Consider the following 20901-nt stretch of genomic DNA (forward strand, 5'->3'; position numbering starts at 1 on the left):
TCATGTACTAAAAATGGTGGAGCAGGAAGGTAGGAATCTAGGTTCCTGATGAATGTGAAGTTATCAAACCAACTGTGGCCTGCCTACCACTGGACTTCTTTAAGTGAAAGAATAAAATCCTCCTTTGCCTAAGCTTCTGTATTAGCAGCCAAACGAACTTCCTGCCTGATTCAGAATGGAACCTGTCTTCTGCTCCCTTCACACTCTGGACTTTTCCACCTGCCGAATCTTCTGCCGAGAATGCTCACCATTGCTTGTAAGGTCCTTCTCATCTTTCAAAACCCAGCCTGAATGTCACTTTCTCCTAGAGGCTTTCTGGAGGTGCCCCTTCCCTCCTGGGTTCCCATAGTCCCTGCGCTCCTGTTAATGTCCCTGACGGCCCACTTGCTGTGAATCCGAGGACTCCTCGCTCCTCATCGCCTTGGCCGCTCTGTAGCATTTAACCAGCTATTCTCTAATCCCTTTGGTTTCCCTGCTACCACTCTCGCCAGTTTCTCCTCTTCCCCGTGCTGCTCCTTCTCAGTCTTTTAGCCAAGTCCTCTGCCCCTGGCCACACATGAAGTTTGCAGTGCCTCAGGATTCTGTTCTGGACCCTCTCCTTGTCACTCTCCACGTTCTCCTGGTCAATTGCATCCTCCCCATGGCTCTAGCCACCACCTCCATGCTAATGACTCCAAATCCAGTGGGGTACTGGGCTGCCTTAGACCAGCTCATGAGAGCAATTATTACAGTTTCAGGAGTTTGTGAGCCAGGTCTTGAAGTCATTATTAAAAATTAAATTATATAGTTTTTTTTAACCTTCAAGAGGAAGACAGACACTTGGGAGTACGATTCAGGAAACTTTCTTCCCAAAGGTTCTGGACCTACCTCAATAGCTTTTGCTGCTTATTCTTTTGTTTCAAATTCCACAAAGGCAAATCCCTTTGGATCTCCAGTAGATTTATAATGTGGTATGCTTATATAAACAACGTTGCCACATTTCTCAAATACTCTTTTAATCCAGCTGTGATTAACATTTTTGGGAAGTAATTCCTACAATAAATTAGAAGCAATATTAAATATAAGTACTTTCCCAAGGTCAATAAATTTTTACTTGTAATATAAAAAAATTAAATTATATAAACTTATGGTTATATAAATTATGTTTAAAACAGATAATAAATACTCAAAACATAGCTTCCTAATTATTTTACTATTATCCATGCTCTTAAGATTGTTCTTACCTATTTTATCTGTATGGTGAAAATACTGTAAGAGGCCATACTATGGCTCATCTCTTCCCAGTTCTCTGCTCTGTGACATCACATTGACAGTGAAATCAATCACAGAGAGAGAATTTACACCACAGATGTGGGCAAACTCTACAAATCAAGGTATATCCCTGCTTTAGAAAGCCACGTGTTAAAGATTTCCAAGTACACCATGGCCCAAACCTACACCTGAAGCCAGCCCTGAGGGACCCCCTGAGCTCCAGGCTCAGATATCCTATCTGCTGGACACCTCCTCCGGTTTGTCCAACAGGCACCACACAATCGGCCCCAGTTAGGCCTCAAACAAGCTCTCCATCAACCCCCCCATCTCAGAAGCTGCCCCATCTCCTCAATGTCTATTTCTTTTTTTTTTTTTTTGAGATTTTATTTATTTATTTGACAGCGAGAGAGAGTGAGCACAAGCAGGGGGAACAGCAGGCAGAGGGAGAGGGAGAAGCAGGCTCCCCGCTGAGCAGGGAGCCCCATGCGGGTCTTGATCCCAGGACCCTGGGATCATGACCTGAGCCAAAGGAAGACGCTTAACCGACTGAGCCACCCAGGCGCCCCCACAATGTCTGTTTCATTTTGCAACAGCATCTCTCACCTGCTGTCCGAGCCAGAAACCTGGGACTCTTCCCCCAACTCATCCCTCTGTCTCTTCCCCAACACCTAATAAGTTACCTCCTAAACAACACCCAACTGTCCCTCCAGTCCTGTTCCAGCCTCACTGCAGCTTCCCTAGTTCGGGCTCCATCATCCCTCCACTGGATTCTGCCCCAGCTTTCTCGTGATCTTGCTGTGTCCCACATCCTCCCACTGTTCACCTCCATGTGGCCCCACAAAATGCAGATCTCATTTCGGTCTCCCTGGTGCTAAAAACCCTTCAGTGGTTTCCCAGTTCCTACGGTAGAAATACAGACACCCTTCGTGTGGTCTTTCTTCCTCCTCTCCCTCCTGCTTGCTTCTTCATCATCTATTTTGACATTCTGGGGTTTTTTTTGTTTTTTGGGGGTTTTCAAAAAGATTTTTGTTTATTTGACAGAGAGAGTGAGAGAGCACAAGCAGGGGGAACAGTAGAGGGAGAGGGAGAGGGAGAAGCAGGCTTCCCGCTGAGCAGGGAGCCCGATGCGGGGCTCAATCCCTGGACCCTGGGATCATGACCTGAGCTGAAGGCAGACCCTTAACCATCTGAGCCACCCAGGTGCCCCCGACATTCTGGGGTTCTTAGTCAAGAGTCACAAAAATCGCTTCTGGCTAATTTAAGCAGATAAGGATTTTATTTTCCAATACTGGGCAGCTCAGAAACTCTCCAGGAAGGCCAGAGAGTCCCCCTTGAAGACAACGCATCCTGGATTAATGCTCCAAATCACACTGCCAACAGGCCCTAGAAGACTTCCTGATGCTACAGCTGGGCATGGACAATGCGGCTTGCCCTGTTGGTGCTGGATGCTCCTAGAAGCAGTGTCACTGCCGCTTGTGGTCCCTGGTAGGAGCTGCTACCACCAACACCACCTGTCCTCACCAGAGCCGACTGCCCTCCTTCCCTGCTTCTTCAGGTTCCAAGTCTGGGGCTGGGGTGTCTGGGGCTGAAGTCACATGTCTGGGCTTCAGGGAAGGCTAGGAAAGCACTGTCAGCTCCTAGAGGGGGAGGTGGGCCCTGCCTCAGAAGGTGGGAGATCCCCCGAACATAAGAAGGGGACAGTTCCAATGCCAAGAGGCCAAAAATAATGACAGACGTCCCCCGTGCTACTTTTTAAATTATACAAGTAAAATACTATTCAAAGTAAAACAACCAAATGGCCTAAGCAGGAAGGTGATAAAATATAAAAACTTCTCTCCCTGAGTGCTCTCAGCCCCATTTGCCAGGGGCAACTACTGTGAACAGTCTTTTGGAAATCCTTGCTGGTGTGATCTTTGTATATCTAGATGTAAGTATGTATATATTCGTGTATAAGGGGTCTTATGTAACTATGTGTGTCTATGTATCAAAACTGACTAGTTCCCCACATTATAGTTTAGCACCTCTCTCTCTCACTTCACACCATTTCTTGATACACTCCCATGTCAGTGGACATGGGTCCTGCTCATCCTTTCACTGGATGGATGCCCCACGATTAACTAGCTAGCCCCTTACAGATGGACATTTGCATTATTTTCAGTGCTGCACAAATGGTTTTGTGCCCTTGTGTGAGTAGATCCAAGGAATGAATTCCTGAAAGGGCAGCTGTCGGCTCAAAAGGAGCATGCATTTATGTTTTAGGTAAACATTGGCAGACTGCCTTCCAAAAAGCATGCACCAATTTGCAACTCTACCAATGGCCTATGAACACTTTTTCCCCAGCCCCTTGCACAGTCTGGCTACCTCCTCACCGCATCACCTGTCATTTACACACCCTGCATTTCCAGCCACAGTGCCTTTGCCCCTGCTATACCCATAGCTTAAAATACCGTTCCAGCCTGTCTTCCAGGTAAAAGCTTACCTCTTCCATGAGACCTAGCACAGATGTCACCTCCCGTGTAGGCTTCCCTGATTCCCCTAAGCTGCCAAAGTCCCCTTCCTCTGGGACCCCATAATTTCTTGGGCATAATTCTGTCATAGCTCCAATTGAGGGCCTATGCGTGCCTGGCATTCTATGGCCACTTGACAACCCCCACCATAACCACACACAGAAAAAGTGGTCTTGTCTACATCCTCATCCACTCCTGGCTCTCCAGCTGCACTTCCTTTTACTTGTTCCTAAGCACAGTCCTGTCTCAGGGCCTTTGCACTTGCAGTTCCCTCTCTATAGATCTTGCCCATATTGGCCTGGGTGCCTCTCTGGGGTCTCTGCTTCCACCGGCCTCCTCACACAGGCCTTCCCTGGGCACTCTGTCTCAAGCACCTTCCTCTAGTCATTCTGTTACATCACCATGCCATTATCTTCATAACACTCGTCACAAGCTGAAACAACCTTGTTAGGTTTAAGTGTTGACACGTTTGTTTTCTGTCCTGTGTCCCATTTCTGCACACACACAAACACATCATTGTAAACTCCCCAAGGGCAGGGGCCTTGGTTTCCTTTTCCACTGTCTCCAGCCTCAAACCTGCCTGGCACCTGTCCGAACGCTCTCAATCAACATCTGTTGAGCGAATCATCCGTTATTTTACAGAAAAAGAAACTGGCATTCAGAAAGGAAGGCTGAGTAGCCCAAGGTCCCACAGTTAATAAAAAACACAGCTGAGATTCGAACCCATTTGAACCCCAAAGCCAACTGCAGGTAGTATTTCTTCCCTACTCTTGCCGCTCCTGCATTGTCTCCCCCACCCGATTAGGCTCTTGGGGCTGGACGCGAGTCTGACGCCCAGGGGTCCCCAGCGGCGCGTCGGGGGCCAGCCCCGGGAGGCTAGTGGGCTCCACGGAGATGTCACCCTCCCCGCCCCCTGTCAGTCAGGCTGAGGGGGCGGTGCGGCAGCCAGAGGGGGCGCTGAGCTCAGAGCTGCCGCAGCGCCCGAGCGGAAGCCGGAGCCCGAGCCGGAGCGTGCGAGCGAGAGAGCTAGCGAGCCCGGCGCAAGGCGCGATCCGTGGCTGGCGACGCACCGAAGGCCCGGGCACCGCTGCGCCCCGGCTCAGGGCCCGTGCCCCGCCTGCTGTCAACCGACCTGGGCGCCTGGCGAGGTCCCGATTCCCCATTCGCCCCGAGCCCACCCCAGCCCGGCCTAGCCGAGCACCTGCGTCCGCCCGCCGCAGCCGCAGCCGCTGCTCCATCCCCAGCCCGGGCCCAGCTTCCAGGTGAGGCGGCCGCGCTCCTGACGCCGGGGTCGGAGAAGGGGCTGGGGAGGGAGAGGGGACTGGGCGGGATGGGGAAGCGACTGGGAGCCGAGAAGGGGACCCCGCTGGAGAACGGAGAGGGGGCTCCGGTAGGTGCGTGCCAGTGTGCATCCTGGGGTGTTTGTGTGACCGCTGCTCTGTGTGTGCAGCCGGCTGGGGGGCCGTGCGGACGTGCGCCCGCGTCCGTGTGTTCGTGTGTGTCAGGGTGTCCGTGCGCGTTTGAACGTCTGCGTGTCCTGCATGTGCACGTGAGCGTATCGGCGGAGAATGTTTGTGTGTATGGTCGTGTGACTCTGTCGTGTGTACAGGCAGGCCCCAGGGCTGAGCGCCGAGCCCAGCACCCCGGTTCCAAGGGGCTGCAGGTTGCAGGGCCCCGGATAACCGAGGCAGTGGCTCCTCCCGCGTCCCCGGGTTTCAAGGACGCCGGGACTCGTAGCGGCCCTGTGGCCTCACGCTGGGGAGGGGGTAAGACGGGAGGGGGCTCCCGGCCCGGAACGGCGCCGGGGTCTCAGGAAGGAGAGGAGGGGGTAACCCGCGTCCCAGGGGAAGGGCTGGGGTGAGGGTGCGGGGCAAGCGCACCCGTGCCCGTGTGTTCGCCCTCCCCAGGCCGCCAGGATGGACGTGTTCATGAAGGGCCTGTCCATGGCCAAGGAGGGCGTCGTGGCCGCCGCGGAGAAAACCAAGCAGGGGGTCACCGAGGCCGCGGAGAAGACCAAGGAGGGCGTCCTCTACGTCGGTGGGCAAGGGGCAAGGCTTCCGGGGCTATGCAGGGTTCAGGTGTCCGTCGAGGGAGTGGGGCCAGGGTCCTTGCCGGGAGGGAGTTGTCAGCGGAGGGGTCTGAGCGGGAGAATATGAGTCAGCAGATGGGGCGGGGTCAGCAGGGGTCACTGGGGACACAGCCAGCTGAAGGAAGCCTGGGTCAGTGATGAGACCCTGGGGAGGGGAGAATGGGGGGAAGAGTTGGTGAGAGGGTGTACAGCTGAAAGGCCAGGGACCAATGCATGGGTCAAAGCAGATAGGCTTTTTCTTATTCTTCACATGATTACTACTTACCTGGTGTTGAGCCCTTACTCGCTGCCAGGTACCAATGCCCTAACATCCATTACTTCACTTCGTGCCCCTCGCCCATTCCACAGACCAAGAAAAGTGGGGTTCCCAGAGGTTTAACTACCGCGCTCAAGGTCACACAGCTGCTGAGACCTGAAGCTGGAGTTGGAGCCAAGCTTTATGGGCTCCCGAGCCCCTGTCCTGGCGGGTGCTGCCTCCTGTGTTATTGGGGCTGCCCCTTAGCCCTCCCCTCCTGCTGCGTCCACCTCAGGGCTACTCTCAGGGTCTTCCTGCCTCCCAATGCCTGTGGCTCCATCATTGCCTCTGGGTCCCTCCTCCTTGCGGCTTCCCGCTGTGTGAGGAGCAAGGCCGAGTGATTGAAATCTCTCACCCTAAGTGTGAGAGGAGAGGGAGCCCGCTGGGTCATTTGCATAAGGGGATGCAAGGCCCCAAACTGAGAGTTACTGAATTTCTGTGGTGATTCTGGGCTCACTGGTGTGTAGTAGGCGGAATTATCATTTGTGTGGGTGGAAGAGGGCTGGTTAATTTGCCTGGGGTTGTGGCAGATTAGGGATTGTGGCAATTTGAAAAATATGTATTGACTTCTTACTACGTGCTAGTAGGTGCCGACTCTCCTGATAGGGATGCAGAGCATTCCAATAGTGGAATTTGACATCAAGTGGCTGGGATGGGGACCATTGCCGTAAGGTAATCAAAGAGGATAGCATTTGAGCTGAACCCCAAAGCATAAGGAGCTGGGTGGAGGAGAGGAGTTGGAGGAAGCAGAAATGACTGAAGGAGACAGGGCTGGAGAGCAGAGGGCAGGAAGCTGTGGTGGGGGATGAGATCAGAAAAATGGGCAAGAGGCAGCTCATGAGGGGGCCCTTGCTGGCCAGGGCAAAGGATCATTACAACCTGCCATGAACGATTGTAAGCTAGGGACTGACATGATCTGACTTCAGTACAGAAAGGTTCCTCGGGTCTCTGGGGAGAGACCAAATGCAGGGAGGCCTGCTGGGAGGTAGTATAGGCAGCCGACGAGGGTGGCTGGAACTAGTTCACAGGTGATGGACATAAGGTGGAGGCTTGAACCCACACCTGCCAGGCCCCAGCTCTGGCCTCCCTCCTCCCTCCCCTGACCCAGCCCTTTCGCCCCTATGTATCCCTGGCACCTGCCACAGTCTCCCTGCCAACAGACTTGAAGCACCCCCTTACCCTTAGTTTGGCACCTCCTGTTCCTCCCCCTGCCCTGGAACCCCCAGTGGCCCCCGGTTCCTACACATTAAAGTCTCAGCTTCCTGTAGCCTGTAACTCAACGCCGTTCACGGTCCTGCCTCAGTCCGTGTTTCCATCTCTCCAGGTGCACAGACAGCGTTGCTGTGTGCTGTGCAGGCCCAGAAAGAACACCTCTCTGTGCCCTGTCTGCGTGGTTTCCTGTGCCTGAGATACCCTCCCCAGTCTCCTCTCTGCATATCCACCTGCTCCCCCATTGTCAAGGCCCAGGCAGTGCCCCTCCCCTACCATGTACCCCTTGGAGGCTGGAAGTCCTCTCCCCACTATTTGAGGTCCAGGGTGCCAAATCTGCTCTTCTCTTACCCCCATCTGATGGTGAGCCATTGGCCCAGGACCTGGCACAGAGCAGGTGCCAACAAATGTCTGTAGGAGGAATGACGGGGTGCCATGCAGCGCACACACACACCCCTCCCCCCAGCTGTCTCCGTCTGGCTGACCATAGCCGGGAGATTCCTGCCTTCCCATGCTGTCCTCTCCTACCACCAGCCTCAGCCCACCCAGACACCCATTTACCAATTTCGGGGTCTATCAGCTGTTGTCTGCATTGCCACATCCTCAGAATAGGAGACTCCCCACTTCCCTGAAGGCTCCTGCCCCCCACCTCTGATCAGGCCATTTTGCCTTTCCCAGCAGCTAGGAGAAGACCCAGCCAGTCCCATGGGTGTCAGGCACCCTCAGACCCATCATATACCTGAGACACTCCTCACTTTGACTGGAAAGAGGAACTCACATCCCAGTTAGGAGAGTCTTTAGAAGAAATGGAGTGGGGGTTGGCAGGTGTGAGTGCCCATAGGTGGGATGTGGGCAGTCAGGAATCAAGGGCTCCAGAGGAACTTTTCTAAATACATACCACACCCCTCACCCCCTGCTCCACCCCCACTCCACCCTCACCTGCTTACCCTGGGCTGAGAGGTAAAGGAAATGTGCTTTGCACAGTGCTGGCTCCCAGGCAGCATCCCCCAGAGGGTGCAGGTATCATTTCAGGTGGAGGAGGGGCAGACAGTGGGGGAGAACTCAAAGTCCTCCGGAAGTAGGTGTGGAGGGCTCAGTGCAGTGATGAGGAGGGGCACCCATGGGATTTGGGGGCCCAAGGAGGCAGTGATGGGACCACGATGCCCACTGCCGACTGGGTCCCTCTGCCCACTCCATAACCACCATGCTCACCAGAGGCTCTGTTCCCTCAGCTCAGAATCCTGATGTGTGCTCCTTTTTGTCCCTGCAGGAAGCAAGACTCGAGAAGGGGTGGTACAAGGAGTGGCCTCAGGTAACAGCCCAGCCCCGGCCCAGCCCCCTTCCCTCACCTTAGGCCTGGGATCCGGCCGGGGTCTGGAGGGTGGGGGATGGCGGTGGAAGAGGGCACCCCCAGGGATTCCTGAGAGTATGCTCTGTGAGGGGAGGCCAGCTGGGACACTGTGTGAGGGGGAAAGATGAATCTCTGTCCGCTTCACCTTGGCCCCCAACCCCCTTCCCCAATCCTCTGCCTGCTCCAGTGGCTGAAAAAACCAAGGAGCAGGCGTCCCATCTGGGAGGAGCCGTGTTCTCCGGGGCTGGGAACATTGCAGCAGCCACGGGCCTGGTGAAGAAGGAGGAATTCCCCACTGATCTGAAGGTGAGCTATCCTCTCACCACGCACACACATGCGCGTACACACACACACACACACACACACACACACACGGGCACGGGCACGGGCCAGGGACGCCCATACACGTGCCACCAGGCTTCTCCTCCCCTAGCCAGCCTGAGGCATGCTTGCCTCACTTTCTGCAGGGCTCTGTTAGACTCAGCTCAAAATGAGTTCAGGGGGTGTGTAGGGGTGTGGTGCTCCCTGTGACAGTGACCCAGGTCTGGCCGTATGCATGTATCCTGCTTGTGAGCGTGACCTGGGCCACTATGGGCCACATCCGCGTGTCACGGATTGTTGGTTCTTTCTTGTCGTTCAACAAGTATCCGTGCCAGAGAGGAATTATTCTAAGAGTTGCCGTGGTGAATAAGTTCCTATGTTCATGGAGCTGATGCTAGAAGATAGACAACCAATGAATAAGATGGTTTCAGACAGGGATAAGTGCTATGAAGAAAAGACAAAGGTGATATGATAGACAGTCAAGGGGTAAGGGGACTACTTTAGTTGGGAGGGCTTCTCTGATGAGGTAACATTTGAGCTGACACCCAAGGGATGAGGCAAGCCTTGTGAGCATTGTATTTCAGGCAGTAGGAACAGCATGGACAAAGGCCCTGAGGTGGGCATGAGCGAGTGTGGGCCACGGGGGAGGGCTGAGTTGTGCATCGCATATTTGTGCAGCCGTGTTCCCCCAGGGGAGCAGTGGTGGCTACCCCCAGGTTCATGAAGGCAGATACCTTCATTAGGACACACTACAGCATAAGAGCTGTGAACTCTGAAAGGCCACAGAGTTGGACTTGAGTCCCACCTCCATTACGCCCTGACTCCGTGACCCTGGGCAGAGTCCATCACATCTCTGAGCCTGCTTCTTTGCCTGTAAGACAGAAGATGAACACAAGAGAGCTCTTACACAGATTAGATATATATATATCAGAGGTTCTCAAAACTTACGTGTGTGTCAGAATCATCAGGAGGCCAGGTTAAACTATAGACTGTCAGCGCCCTCCCTAGAATTTCTGATTCAGTAGGTCTGAGGTGGGACCGGAGAGTTTGCATTTCCAAACAGGTACCTGGGTGGTGCTGATGCTGCGGGCCCAGGGACCACCCTTCACGGCCGGCCTTTACACAATTGATCCTTTCCCCTTTTGCAAGTCTGGGACTGAACTCGGAAGTTCTGGCTCAAGTTCTACGTATGCATTTTACCAGCTGTGTGACTTCCCGTTTATTATCGTTGTTCCGGGGATCCCTCCCGTTCACTGATCTCTTGTATGGGGAGGCAGTGCTCTAGACTCTCAGTACATGGAGTACCTCACTGAATCCTTACACTCTCTGGGAAGAAGGTGCTACAACTTGCTCAGAGAGGTGAAGTGACTTGCCTGCCTCTCTAAGAAGGTGCTTGGGAGGATAAGCTCAGGTTCATGTCAGTGGAGTTGCTGGGAGCCAACACAGGGCCAGGCCCCGTGCTGGGAGCTGGGGTGCAGAGAAAGCCAGATCTGAGCCTGAGCTGTCAGCCTCAAGGGACCTTTGCACAGAACCATTCCTCTCAGGCCTCCTCCCTCCTACCACCACTTCTGACACCCCAAGCCTCGTCTCTCAAGGGAGCTCAGGATCACGGACTTATTATTTAAACAGCAGCCCTTTGGGGCTACCAGGCCTGGGGAACCCGTGCAAGCCCAGGGTGCACATTTCTAAGTGTCCCTACCTCCCAGCCTGCTCCCGTGCATTATCATGGGACCCTCCCTGTCCTCCTACAGAGCAGACAGCACCATGGCATTTCCCATCTGAGGCAGCTGAGTTCAGAGGTGAAGTGACTGACCTGAGCTAGTGAGTGGCCAGGCTGAAGTGTTTTTTAAGTCAACTTTTTATTGAAGTGCAATATACATACAGAAAGCACAGAGCCCCATGACATTTTCACAGAGCGAACCCCCCATGTAACCAGCACCCTCTTCAAGACACAGAACATCAGCCCCTCAGAAGCTTGCCTTAGACCTCCTCCCAGGCCCTAAACCCCAGCTAAGATGAGGGTAAGGTGAGGGAGGGGTCTGGGACACAAAATTTGAGGGGAACACTCACTCCAGGGTCTCATTTGCATGGCCCTGAGAGTGGGGGGCCTTCCTAACATTTGCACCCTGAGTGCCTTATTCACGTCACCGTGGTCCTGGCCCTGCCAGGGTCATGGCTTCTTGACTTCTCTCACCACAGAGAAGTTGGATATTTTTTTTTAAAGATTTTATTTATTTATTTGAGAGAGAGAGATCAAGAGAGCACAAGCAGGGGGAGGGGCAGAGTGAGAAGGAGAAGCAGGGCTCCCGGCTGAGCAGGGAGCCTGATGCGGGACTCGATCCCAGGACTCTGGGATCATGACCTGAGCTGAAGGGAGACGCTTAACCGCCTGAGCCACCCAGGGGCCCCGAGTTGGGTATTTTTAACTCCATACACATGTTATCACAAAGTGCATGCTCTTCTGCACCTGGCTGCTTGCACTCAACAGTGCAGTATTCAACCATGCGTGGTATTCAACCATGCCATTCTCCTCTTGCTGTGCGCCATCCATCCCGTGAGGAGCCATACTGCACACCTCTGTTCCGCTGCTGCTAGACATGTGGGTTGCTGCCAAACAATGTGCTCAGGCTGGAATTTTTAATACTGGGTGACTTGGGGCAAACATTTCCCCACCTCCTAGGCCTTGGTGTACCCATCTGTACACTGGGGGAAATGAGCCAGGTCAGGAGCTGTAAACTCACGTGCCCACAGGGCCCACCTGTGCTAGTAATGTGAAGGAACTGAGGCTGCCTGGAGGGGGTAAGGCAACTAGATGGCAGAGGTGGTCAGGCAGGCCTTCTCGGGGCCAACCCCTCAGGTTCCCAAGATTCTTAGTTCTGCCCAGTAGGGAGAGACAGTGGTTATATGTGGGAAGTGGGGAGTTTGTATACCCCCTACCTACAGATTCCCCCCGGGGGGTCTAGGAGTGTGGCAGCCCACATGTGGCCTTGTGAAGCCGTGCATGGACCCTGGGTGATTGTGTGTGCCCATATGCAGCCAGCTCTGTCTCGTGTTTGTGCACATACATGTGCTCACCTGCAGGTGGCTGGCCATGTGTCTGGCAGCCCCCCTATTTGTGTGCCTGCTGGTCTGCACCCGTCTGGGCAGCAGATGCAGGGGGGAGGGGAGAGTCTTAGCTCACACATCCAAGCAACACCATGAGCTGTTGCTTCCAGCTTATCTTAAAATAGCAACAGCTGAAGAAACCAGGCCACACAGGACCCTGAGGGAGGGATGGGTGGAAGGTGGCAGGGGAATGGCTCAGAGCTCCTGCCCAGCCCTGTCTCAGAGCTTCCATCCCCCTTCAGCCCAGAGGAGCCTCCAGGGTTATCTCTGGGGTCCTGATGCCCAGCAGAACCTGACACAAGGCAGGTAGGGATAAATCGGTGATTGAGTGTAGTGTCTATCTCCCCATCCCATCCAGTCCAAATGATGGAAGTGCAGGGGGCTACCAGAAGCTGGGGAGAGGGGTATGAGAGAGCCCCACTTCCCCTCGCCACTCCCAGCTTCATGGTGATCTAGGGGGATTTCACCCCTCACACCTTCATTCCATTTCCAAGGCACTCCAAATAAACAATTTAATTAAAAATTCTGGTTGTACTGCCAACAAAGCCTAGCCTTCCCCCAATCAGCCAAAAGCTTCCCAGGGTAGGAATTTGGGGAGCATCCCCCAACTGCCCTCATGGCCCTGTCCCTTCTCTGCCGGCAGCCAGAGGAAGTGGCCCAGGAAGCTGCTGAGGAGCCGCTGATCGAGCCCCTGATGGAGCCAGAAGGGGAGAGTTATGAGGAACCGCCCCAGGTGAGGGGTGGCAGGGCTGGGTGGGGCTTTGGGCATCCCAGAAGATTGCCACCATCCCCAGCTGGGGTGGGAGGTCCCTGATAGGTTAGAGTTGGGCCAGGGAACTCCACACCCCCCTTTTCTAGAATCCAGGCCCTAGGAGGTGGCAACAAGGAGGGAGGACAGATGAGGCCTAGCACTGGGTCCCAGGCACCCCTGCCTAGGAAAGTCCCAGCTGTCACCAACTTCCAGGTTCCTCCCTTGCCCAGGGAGAGGGGCATGCGCTGTTCCTCCTTGAGGGGGAGGAGTCTCGGGGCCAGAACCTGGCCACTTGGTCTCCAACCCCTTACTCTTTTGCTCTTCCCCACTCCACCCCCATCCCTCTGATGCAGGAGGAGTATCAGGAGTATGAGCCAGAGGCGTAAGGGCCCAGGACGGCCCCCCACCAGCAGCACAATCCCTTCCCTGTCCCCTGCCCTGACCCCCACAACCAGGGCTGTCCTTCTACTCCTTCCCCCCAAACACGAGATCTTCCTTTGCTCCGAGGCGCCCCCTTGGAGCCTGTGTTGGTGTCTGTCCATCTGTCTGTCCTACCCGCCCGCGTCCAACCCTGGGGCGTGGACAGGGCCGGGGCTGCGGCCGGGGCTGGTAGCCTCGCCGCACCTATGTTGCCTCCTCCCCGCCCCATCCCGTCCAACGTCTGCGCGGATGTAGCATGTTCTATGTATTTTTAAATGAAGATCAGAAAGCGACGGCTCCCCCTACACACTCCCGACAGAGGCTCTCTGAGGGCCCCCCGGGCCAGCCCCAGAGCCTGCCACCCCACTCCCAGAACGACCCCAAGAATTTTTTTTTTTTAGCCAAAACCAGGAGCCAGGCTGTGCCATGCCCCCTCCCTCAGCCGGCCCAGTCCGAACGCGGGCGTCGTGTGTCGTGATTGTGGCATGGAGAGTCCCCTACCCCCCGTGTGAGCGTGTCCTGGGTGGGCGGGCCCGGGCGCCTCCCCACTCCGCGTGTCCACGAATAAAGCCAATCTGTCTGTAGCCGCCGCCGCACCGGCAAGGCAGGGTTGGGAGGTGGGATGGGGCGGCCGACCAGCTTCCAGGTCCCAGACTATTACTCCACTCCGCTCTTTGGGGCCTGGCACCCTCAGCCCAGGTACAAGATTGACCACCTCGGACCTCAGTTTCTCCATCTCCTTTCCTCCCCCGCGGGATGACCGGGGGGAGAGGGTCTACCCAGGCTGGGAATTGCTGTTGGCTAGGAGGCGTGAAGGTGGCCTCGGGCGCCACCTGCTGGACTGTAAAGCTCCAGCTGGGGGTGCAAGGCCAAGGGAAGCCCCGCGCCGCCGGAGCGCAGGGTGGATGGGCTCACACCTCTCTGCACACGTAGAGCAGGGGCGCGGATGACAACGCACGCGCAGACGTGTGCGCGTACACTGGTCCTTGCGCGCCAGCCCGAGTGTACACACGCTGGCAGGCGCGCACGTGCAGACGCGCGTGCACGCGAGCGGACCGGCACGTGCAGACACGCGCGCGCACTCAGTTACACGCGCGCCGCGGAGGAGCCCTCGGAAACCAGCAGCGCGGGCACCGAAAGACCCTGTTACGCGCAGGCAGAACGTTTACAGGCGCACAGCCCTGCCCACACCTGACCAACGCAGAAAGACTCATCCATCCAAGGGGAAGGGGAATGGGCAGTCGCCTCAGAAGGAGGCAGAGCTCGGGCAAACCGGCGCTCCACCCCCACCTCGGAAAGGCGCCCGAAGGTTTGCGGCCTCTGCTGAGGTGGGCGAGGGTCCGCAGAAAGCTGGGAAGCCGGCCAGGAGCCCTGAGCAGATAAGGATCGGCACTAGAGGGCCCCCAACACCGCCTAGGTGTGGGGAAGAAGGGGGCGGAGACGCCGCGGTGAGGCACAAAGGCCCCGCCTCCCTCAAGGGGAAGGCGCTGTTCTGCTGGGTTTGGGAAGCGCCCCACGCCGAAGCTCCGCCCCCATCGGTGCGGCGCTCCGGCCTCCTTTGCCGCAGCGGCTCTCTAACCTGGCTCGTACAGAGGCCCCGCCCCCGCCCTTGCAGAAGCCCAGCTTTGCCTTGCCGCAGGAGCCCCCAGTTCATCTGCGCAAGACGTCACCCCCTTTTCTCCCGGGTGCGACCTCCTTTCCGACTTTAGCCCTGTTTCGTCCTTCAGCCCCAGGGCCGGAAGGAGCTTGCTCTGTTTAATCAACCCCCAGGTGTTAGCGCTTCGTCCTTCCCGGAGTCGTGGGGGGCAAGAGATGGTGCCAGGTCCGGATAGGCCTTGAACGCTGCGGGAGCCCGGTCCACTCAGGTCACCTTGGCCTGCAATGTGCGAGCCATTATTTCCGGAAGTAGGAGGCAGCTGGCAGACGTGTGTGTAGGGAGAACAAACCTGTGGGCTCAGATTCTCCGATTCAACGTGCAGGTGCCAGGATTTCAGATCCCTTTTGACTGATTTAAGGCACTATTTACAAACCCACTCTTCGCGGGGATTGCAAAGTCGTGGCCCTCATGTTAAATTTGGCCTGTAGCGATGTTTAATGTGCTAGCACAAGGTTTAAATTTTTCTAATTTGATTCCAGTTAGCGACAGTCCCTCTCCCTCCCTATCCTGTTCGTCTCATCCACTTCACTCATTTTTATGAACTACCTGGCTGGTAAAGAATTTGATTTCGCCACCTCCCCTCCCACTACCAGCACCTGATTCACATTTTTAGGTGCCAAAACCAGGTTGACCATCTGGATTGTGAGGAGGTTTATTCCTCCTTCCTGGGTGCCAAGCCACGCACCTGGTTTTCTGCTCGGAAACTAATGTTTTCATCCGCCTGGGTCACTTTAAATGCATTCCAGGCCCAGGCCCAGACGCATCCAGGGAAGATGCCAGCCCTGTGTCACACGGCAGTCCTGACTCTGGGGACACGTGTGAGAAGACACAGCTCATGGGTTCCTCCCTTATGAAAGGATGGAGCCATTTCTCAAGTGCCCAGTAGGTCCCCAACATCCAACACTTGACTCCATTAATTTTATTTGAAACCGTCCTCAAGGGGTCCTTGTTATTCTAATACCCCAATTGATGGATGAGAGAATGGAGGCCAAAGGGGCAAAGTTACCTGCTCTAGGTCACATTGCTGGGAAGTGGCAAAGGCTACATTCAACCCCAACTCTGAGTCTGAAGCTCACCTCCTTTGGAATTTTCCCAAACTTGCTCTGAGAGAGACAAAAAACACCAACAATAGGGAAATGTGGAGGCAGCCGCAGAGCAGAAATCAGACACTCGTGCAATTTCATGGGGACTGCAAGCGAGGAGGGGAGGGTTGAGCTGTGTGTGCACTTACCTATGTGATGCAGGTGTATCTGCGTCCACGCGTGTACATGGATGTTGCCCGAGTGTGTTGTGTGAGATTAGTCCTTCAACAATGCCTACACCATTCTTAGAAGTGAGGGGCTGCAGGGAACAGCCCTGACAGAGCTCACATCCTGTGGGTCAACAAAAACTTGGAACAAGATAATTCGGAGTTTTGTGACAAACATAAAACAGAGTGATGTGAGAGACGATGACAAGGAGAGGGTGGTGACCAGTATTAAAAATTGGAGTGGTCAGGTCAGACATCTGAGGAAGTGAGGTTGGACCTGAAACTTGAATGAAAGGGGGGTTAGCATGGGAAGATCTGGGGAGAGGAGCACTGCAGCTGAGGAAGGGCCCACCTTTCTGTGTCTGTGTCACATGGCAGGTGGACCAGCAGCGAGCCTGAGCCCAGCCTGGCCTCCCCAGTCTGTGGGTCCAGCCGAATCCTCCCTTCCTCCACCTGTGCTCTTTCTTTCACCTGGATAGCTGCCCTCAACGCTGCCTATTGAAATCCTTTCCTTCTCTGATCTTTCCCTTGTTCTCCAACAAGAAGTAATTTCTCATCACCCCTATCCCGCTCAGCTGGGCACCCGAGACCCCACCCCCACCCCTGCACTGCACCCATGTCAGTCCTCGGAGGGCCTTTGCGGGCTGGCTCATCTGAAAATTGCCCTCTTCCCCTGATGAAGGGCTGAGGGCTGCCCTGGTGTTCCTCCCATTCGCCCGTCTCCCTCCCAGTCTCCCCACCCCCACCCCTAGTAATTTGGCTCCACAGCTTTCTCTGGAACTTTATTTTTGTTTTCTCCCTTCCCTATTTATAGCTCTCTCCCCTCTCCGAACCATCCCTGCATCCATCCCGTTGCCTAGAAACTGGCTCTGGGCTGAGGGTGGGGGAAGGCCAGGCCGAGCCCAGGCAGGGGGGAAGGAAGAGCTGTCACCCACTCCCCCTCTGCCAGCCTCCCCCAGGCTCCCAGAAGCCCACTCCGCCCTCTGCCCAGCATCCGTGTGTGTTTTTTTAAAAGATAAAACAAAATGTAAAAAACAGCATCTTTTGTGAAGTCCTTCAAAGCCTCTAAAGGACATGATGCATGTGATTTCACTTGTGCCTCTCAATAGCCCACTCTGCCAGAGGCCTGGACCCATTTTTTCAGATGAGGAAACTGAGGCTTCAGGAAGCAAAGGCCCCACAGCTGAAGTCTTCTCAGTAGCAACTCCACAGCTTTGGTTTTGTTAGTGTCGGGATATTGGCATGAAACAATGAAAAAGAAGATTTAACAGTATAGAAAAATTCCATAATCTATGAGTTGCAGACGCTAAAGAGAAAAATTTTGTCATGATCCTGCTGCATACTAAGCAACCAATAATGGCTCTGCCATACCCTCCACAGTGCCCCTTCCATGCTGCTCCACCAGCACCCCCTTTTCTTTAGAGGGGGAGGGGTGGGGAGAGACTCTTAAGCAGGCTCCACACGCAGCGCAGCACCTGCTGTGGGGCTCGATCTCACAACCCTGAGATCATGACCTGAACCGAAATCAAGAGTCGGAGGCTTAACTTGACTGAGCCACCCAGGCACCCCTACCATGCCCCTTTTGATGCCCCAACCATGCCTTACCATGCCACACCCCAGTCCCCCTACCATGTTGCCACTATACCCCACCATGTCCAGCTGTAGCTCATCTCTGGCCCTAATCCAACCCACAAATTGGACCAGGAATCCTGAGCTTGGTTCCTGGCTCTGTCATTTCACCGACTGGGTGACCTTGGATAGTTCATGTAAACTCTCTGAGCTTCAGTTTGCTCAGCTCAAAAGTAAGGATACTAATTTTCACCCCATAGCACTGATAAGAGAATTAAATGAGATACTGATGAAAAGGTGTTTTGCAAACTGTAGAGTGCTGTAACATGTGAGTGATCAATTAGAGTAGTAAATATTGTTACTGTTATTATCAGGACCAAGAGGTGGGGCAGGGCAACCAAAGTGGGCCTTGGGATCAGAGAGGGAGCCCATGACCTGTGTCTGGGAAGAAGGAGCTCCTTCTCTGGCAGAATGAAGGTCAAGGTTGGGGACTGCCTGAGAGCACCTGCAGACCACTGAGGAGCAGAGGACAGCTCAGAGACCCTCTTGTGCCTGATTCCTCTTTCTCAAGCACCCCTGTTCCCTGGCCCCATCCCATACTACCCCCTCTTCCTGTCCCCCCCGCCCAAGGCCCACCTCTGCCTTCAAAATAGGCTCTCTGGGCAGAATGGGGGAGAGGGCTGCCAAGGACGAGCTGGGTCATGATTCAGCCTGAGTCACCCATCCAAATCCCAGGGCCGCCCCCAGCTAGGCCAGGGCCTGCAGCTGCCAGTGGAAGGGGGGTGTAGAGAGGGAGGGAGGGGGCCTATGTGGGCAGCACACTGTGCTCATAGGTGTCTAGTCCAGGGGCTCTCATGAATATCAGGGCAGTGCTGTGAGGGCCTGGGAGTGATGCATATGAGGAGGTCGGGGTGGGGATGGTCACCCCATGGACATCAGTTACCTGGGCTGACTGAGGAGGCAGGGTTTTCGTGTGTGTGTGTGTGTGTGTGTGTGTGTGTGTGTGTGTGTGTGTGTCTATGCCTGCACATGCATGGGGTGTCACACGTACATGTGACTAAATGAAGAAGGGCTAATAGTGTGGGCAGGAGTTTTGCTCCCAGCTTTGTCACTTTCTAGCTGTGTGACCCTGGCAAGTTACTTAACCTCTCTGAATGTCTGTTTTCTCACTTAGGAAATGGGAAACATATTATCAATCTCAGATGGTTTTCCTTAAGTATTAAATGTAATAAGATGATGATTGTAAAACACCTAGGCAGCCAGTGAATGGTACAGCACTACCACCACTGTCATCATCTAGGGTATAGTGGATTATACATTGCTGCATGAGAATGGATACATATCTGAGTGTTTGTATTCAGGTGAGTCTGTACAAGCCTCGGTGGGGCAGGGATCTGGATGAGTGTTTCTTGAAGAACTGGGTGAATGTGTATTGTGTGCATGTCTCTGAAGCAAAGATAAGAACTCTTCAGAAAGTGGGTTTAATGGCACTGTTTGCCTTATGATACCACCCCTTTCTCTCCCTGCCCCCCCACACACATCACACCTTCGGTAGAGGCCATGATTTGCTGCAATTCAGCCTAGACCAGGACCAGTGTTCAGGCAAAGGAGCTAAGAAACTGTGGACGCTGTTATATCAGGAGTCTCAGACTTTTCTCAAAAGCCTTTAACCTCAAGCAAAGCTGGAATGGGTGTGAAGAGGGAATGTGTTTGATAGAGTGGATGTGAACATGAGAGAGCACAAGATGTGTGTGTGCGTGCACACACGCGTGCACAGAGGGGTGGAATTGGGGGGCGGCTGCGTCTGCTCTGGTACAGTCTGCTCGTCTCCATGGCGCCTGTCACCACACACGCGTGCTTTTCAGAAAGTCACTGGGATGTTTATTCCACCCCCAGCCTGGGTGCCAGCCAAGGAGCTGCAGGCACTTGTTTATCTTCTGGTGCGTAAGAGTGTGTATGGCTTCCCAGCAGCAGGGCAACCCGAGATACATGCACGCACACACTCACACGGGTGTGGTGACCGTGTTAGTTATCACAGGGTGAGCCACAACCTGGGCCCGAGCAGATTTGCTCCACATGGGGACAGAGATGACCCCCCAGCAGCTCCAGGGAGACACACCACCAATTCAGCCACCCCCAAAGCTCCAGGAAAGTGTGAAAGCTAGTTGCCCAGGCTGTGGTCTTGTGCTCTGGCCCACCCCCAGAACTAATCACTGCATAGCGGTTGGTCAGGCCTAGGTCACTGCCCACCCCTAAAGCTGACAGGGAGGCCCATCCTACCCCACCACATGGACTGGAGTGGGAAGGTGGTTCCCCAAGGAAAATGGAGGTGCTGAGGTCAAAAAAGGGTGCACAGGACTGGCCTTGCCAAAACCCTGGCGTCTAAAGATGGCAGCCACCACGGGCTCGGGAGTAAAAGTCCCTCGCAATTTTCGACTGTTGGAAGAACTGGAAGAAGGCCAGAAAGGAGTAGGAGATGGCACAGTTAGCTGGGGTCTAGAAGATGATGAAGCCATGACACTTAAAAGATGGACAGGGATGATAATTGGGCCTCCAAGATTTATCAAGGGAGGTCTGACAGAAGACTTCAGATGGAGAGTCAGGAGGACTTCTGAGAAGAAGGTGCCGTTGAGCCAAAGAGCTGCAGGATGGACCCAGAACAGCAGCTGGTGTCGGGGCCCCAAGACAATTTATGAAAACCGAATATACAGCCTTAAAATAGAATGTGGACCTAAATACCCAGAAGCACCCCCCTTTGTAAGATTTGTAACAAAAATTAATATGAATGGAGTTAATAGTTCTAATGGAGTGGTGGACCCAAGAGCCAAATCAGTGCTAGCAAAATGGCAGAATTCATATAGCATCAAAGTTGTCCTGCAAAAGCTCCGGCACCTAATGATGTCTAAAGAAAACACGAAACTCCCTCAGCCGCCTGAAGGACAGTGTTACAGCAATTAATCAAAAAGAGAAACCACAGGCCCCCCCCCCATTCGATTTAAGCAGTCATTTTCCACAGTAGTACATTTTCTAGATACATCTTGTAGACCTCAAAGTACTGGAAAGGAAGCTCCCCTTCAAAGGCAATTTATCTTAAGATACTGTAAACGATACTAATTTTTTGTCCATT

At 54.4% G+C, this 20901-nt stretch overlaps 2 protein-coding genes across 2 annotated transcripts; both read left to right on the plus strand.

Moving 5' to 3' along the window:
• The first annotated feature begins 4775 nt into the window (after window positions 1–4775).
• On the plus strand, window positions 4776–13883 carry SNCB (synuclein beta). The gene is made up of 6 exons (XM_028102752.1): window positions 4776–5020; window positions 5666–5795; window positions 8622–8663; window positions 8890–9008; window positions 12772–12861; window positions 13233–13883. Exons 2-6 carry the CDS (start codon window positions 5675–5677, stop codon window positions 13263–13265), a joined length of 405 nt encoding a protein of 134 aa, XP_027958553.1. The 5' UTR covers window positions 4776–5020; window positions 5666–5674; the 3' UTR covers window positions 13266–13883.
• Window positions 13884–20162: 6279 nt separating this feature from the next.
• Window positions 20163–20744, plus strand: LOC114208688 (ubiquitin-conjugating enzyme E2 variant 1-like). The gene is made up of 2 exons (XM_028102768.2): window positions 20163–20346; window positions 20584–20744. Exons 1-2 carry the CDS (start codon window positions 20163–20165, stop codon window positions 20730–20732), a joined length of 333 nt encoding a protein of 110 aa, XP_027958569.1. The 3' UTR covers window positions 20733–20744.
• Window positions 20745–20901: the final 157 nt, after the last annotated feature.

The sequence above is a fragment of the Eumetopias jubatus genome, unplaced genomic scaffold (genome assembly GCF_037043125.1).
Source record: "Eumetopias jubatus isolate StellerSeaLion01/CBP00866 unplaced genomic scaffold, mEumJub1_p1.0 scaffold_5, whole genome shotgun sequence".
Lineage (NCBI taxonomy): Eukaryota > Metazoa > Chordata > Mammalia > Carnivora > Otariidae > Eumetopias > Eumetopias jubatus.

Excerpts from the sequence above, each read along its gene's own strand:
- SNCB (XM_028102752.1), top strand. The coding sequence starts at position 5,675 with ATGGACGTGTTCATGAAGGGCCTGTCCATGGCCAAGGAGGGCGTCGTG. Across the intron at positions 5,796-8,621 it reads GGAGGGCGTCCTCTACGTCG|GAAGCAAGACTCGAGAAGGG; the intron begins GTGGGCAAGGGG and ends TTGTCCCTGCAG. Across the intron at positions 12,862-13,232 it reads GTTATGAGGAACCGCCCCAG|GAGGAGTATCAGGAGTATGA; the intron begins GTGAGGGGTGGC and ends CCTCTGATGCAG.
- LOC114208688 (XM_028102768.2), top strand. The coding sequence starts at position 20,163 with ATGGCAGCCACCACGGGCTCGGGAGTAAAAGTCCCTCGCAATTTTCGA. Across the intron at positions 20,347-20,583 it reads TCCAAGATTTATCAAGGGAG|TGGTGGACCCAAGAGCCAAA; the intron begins GTCTGACAGAAG and ends GTTCTAATGGAG.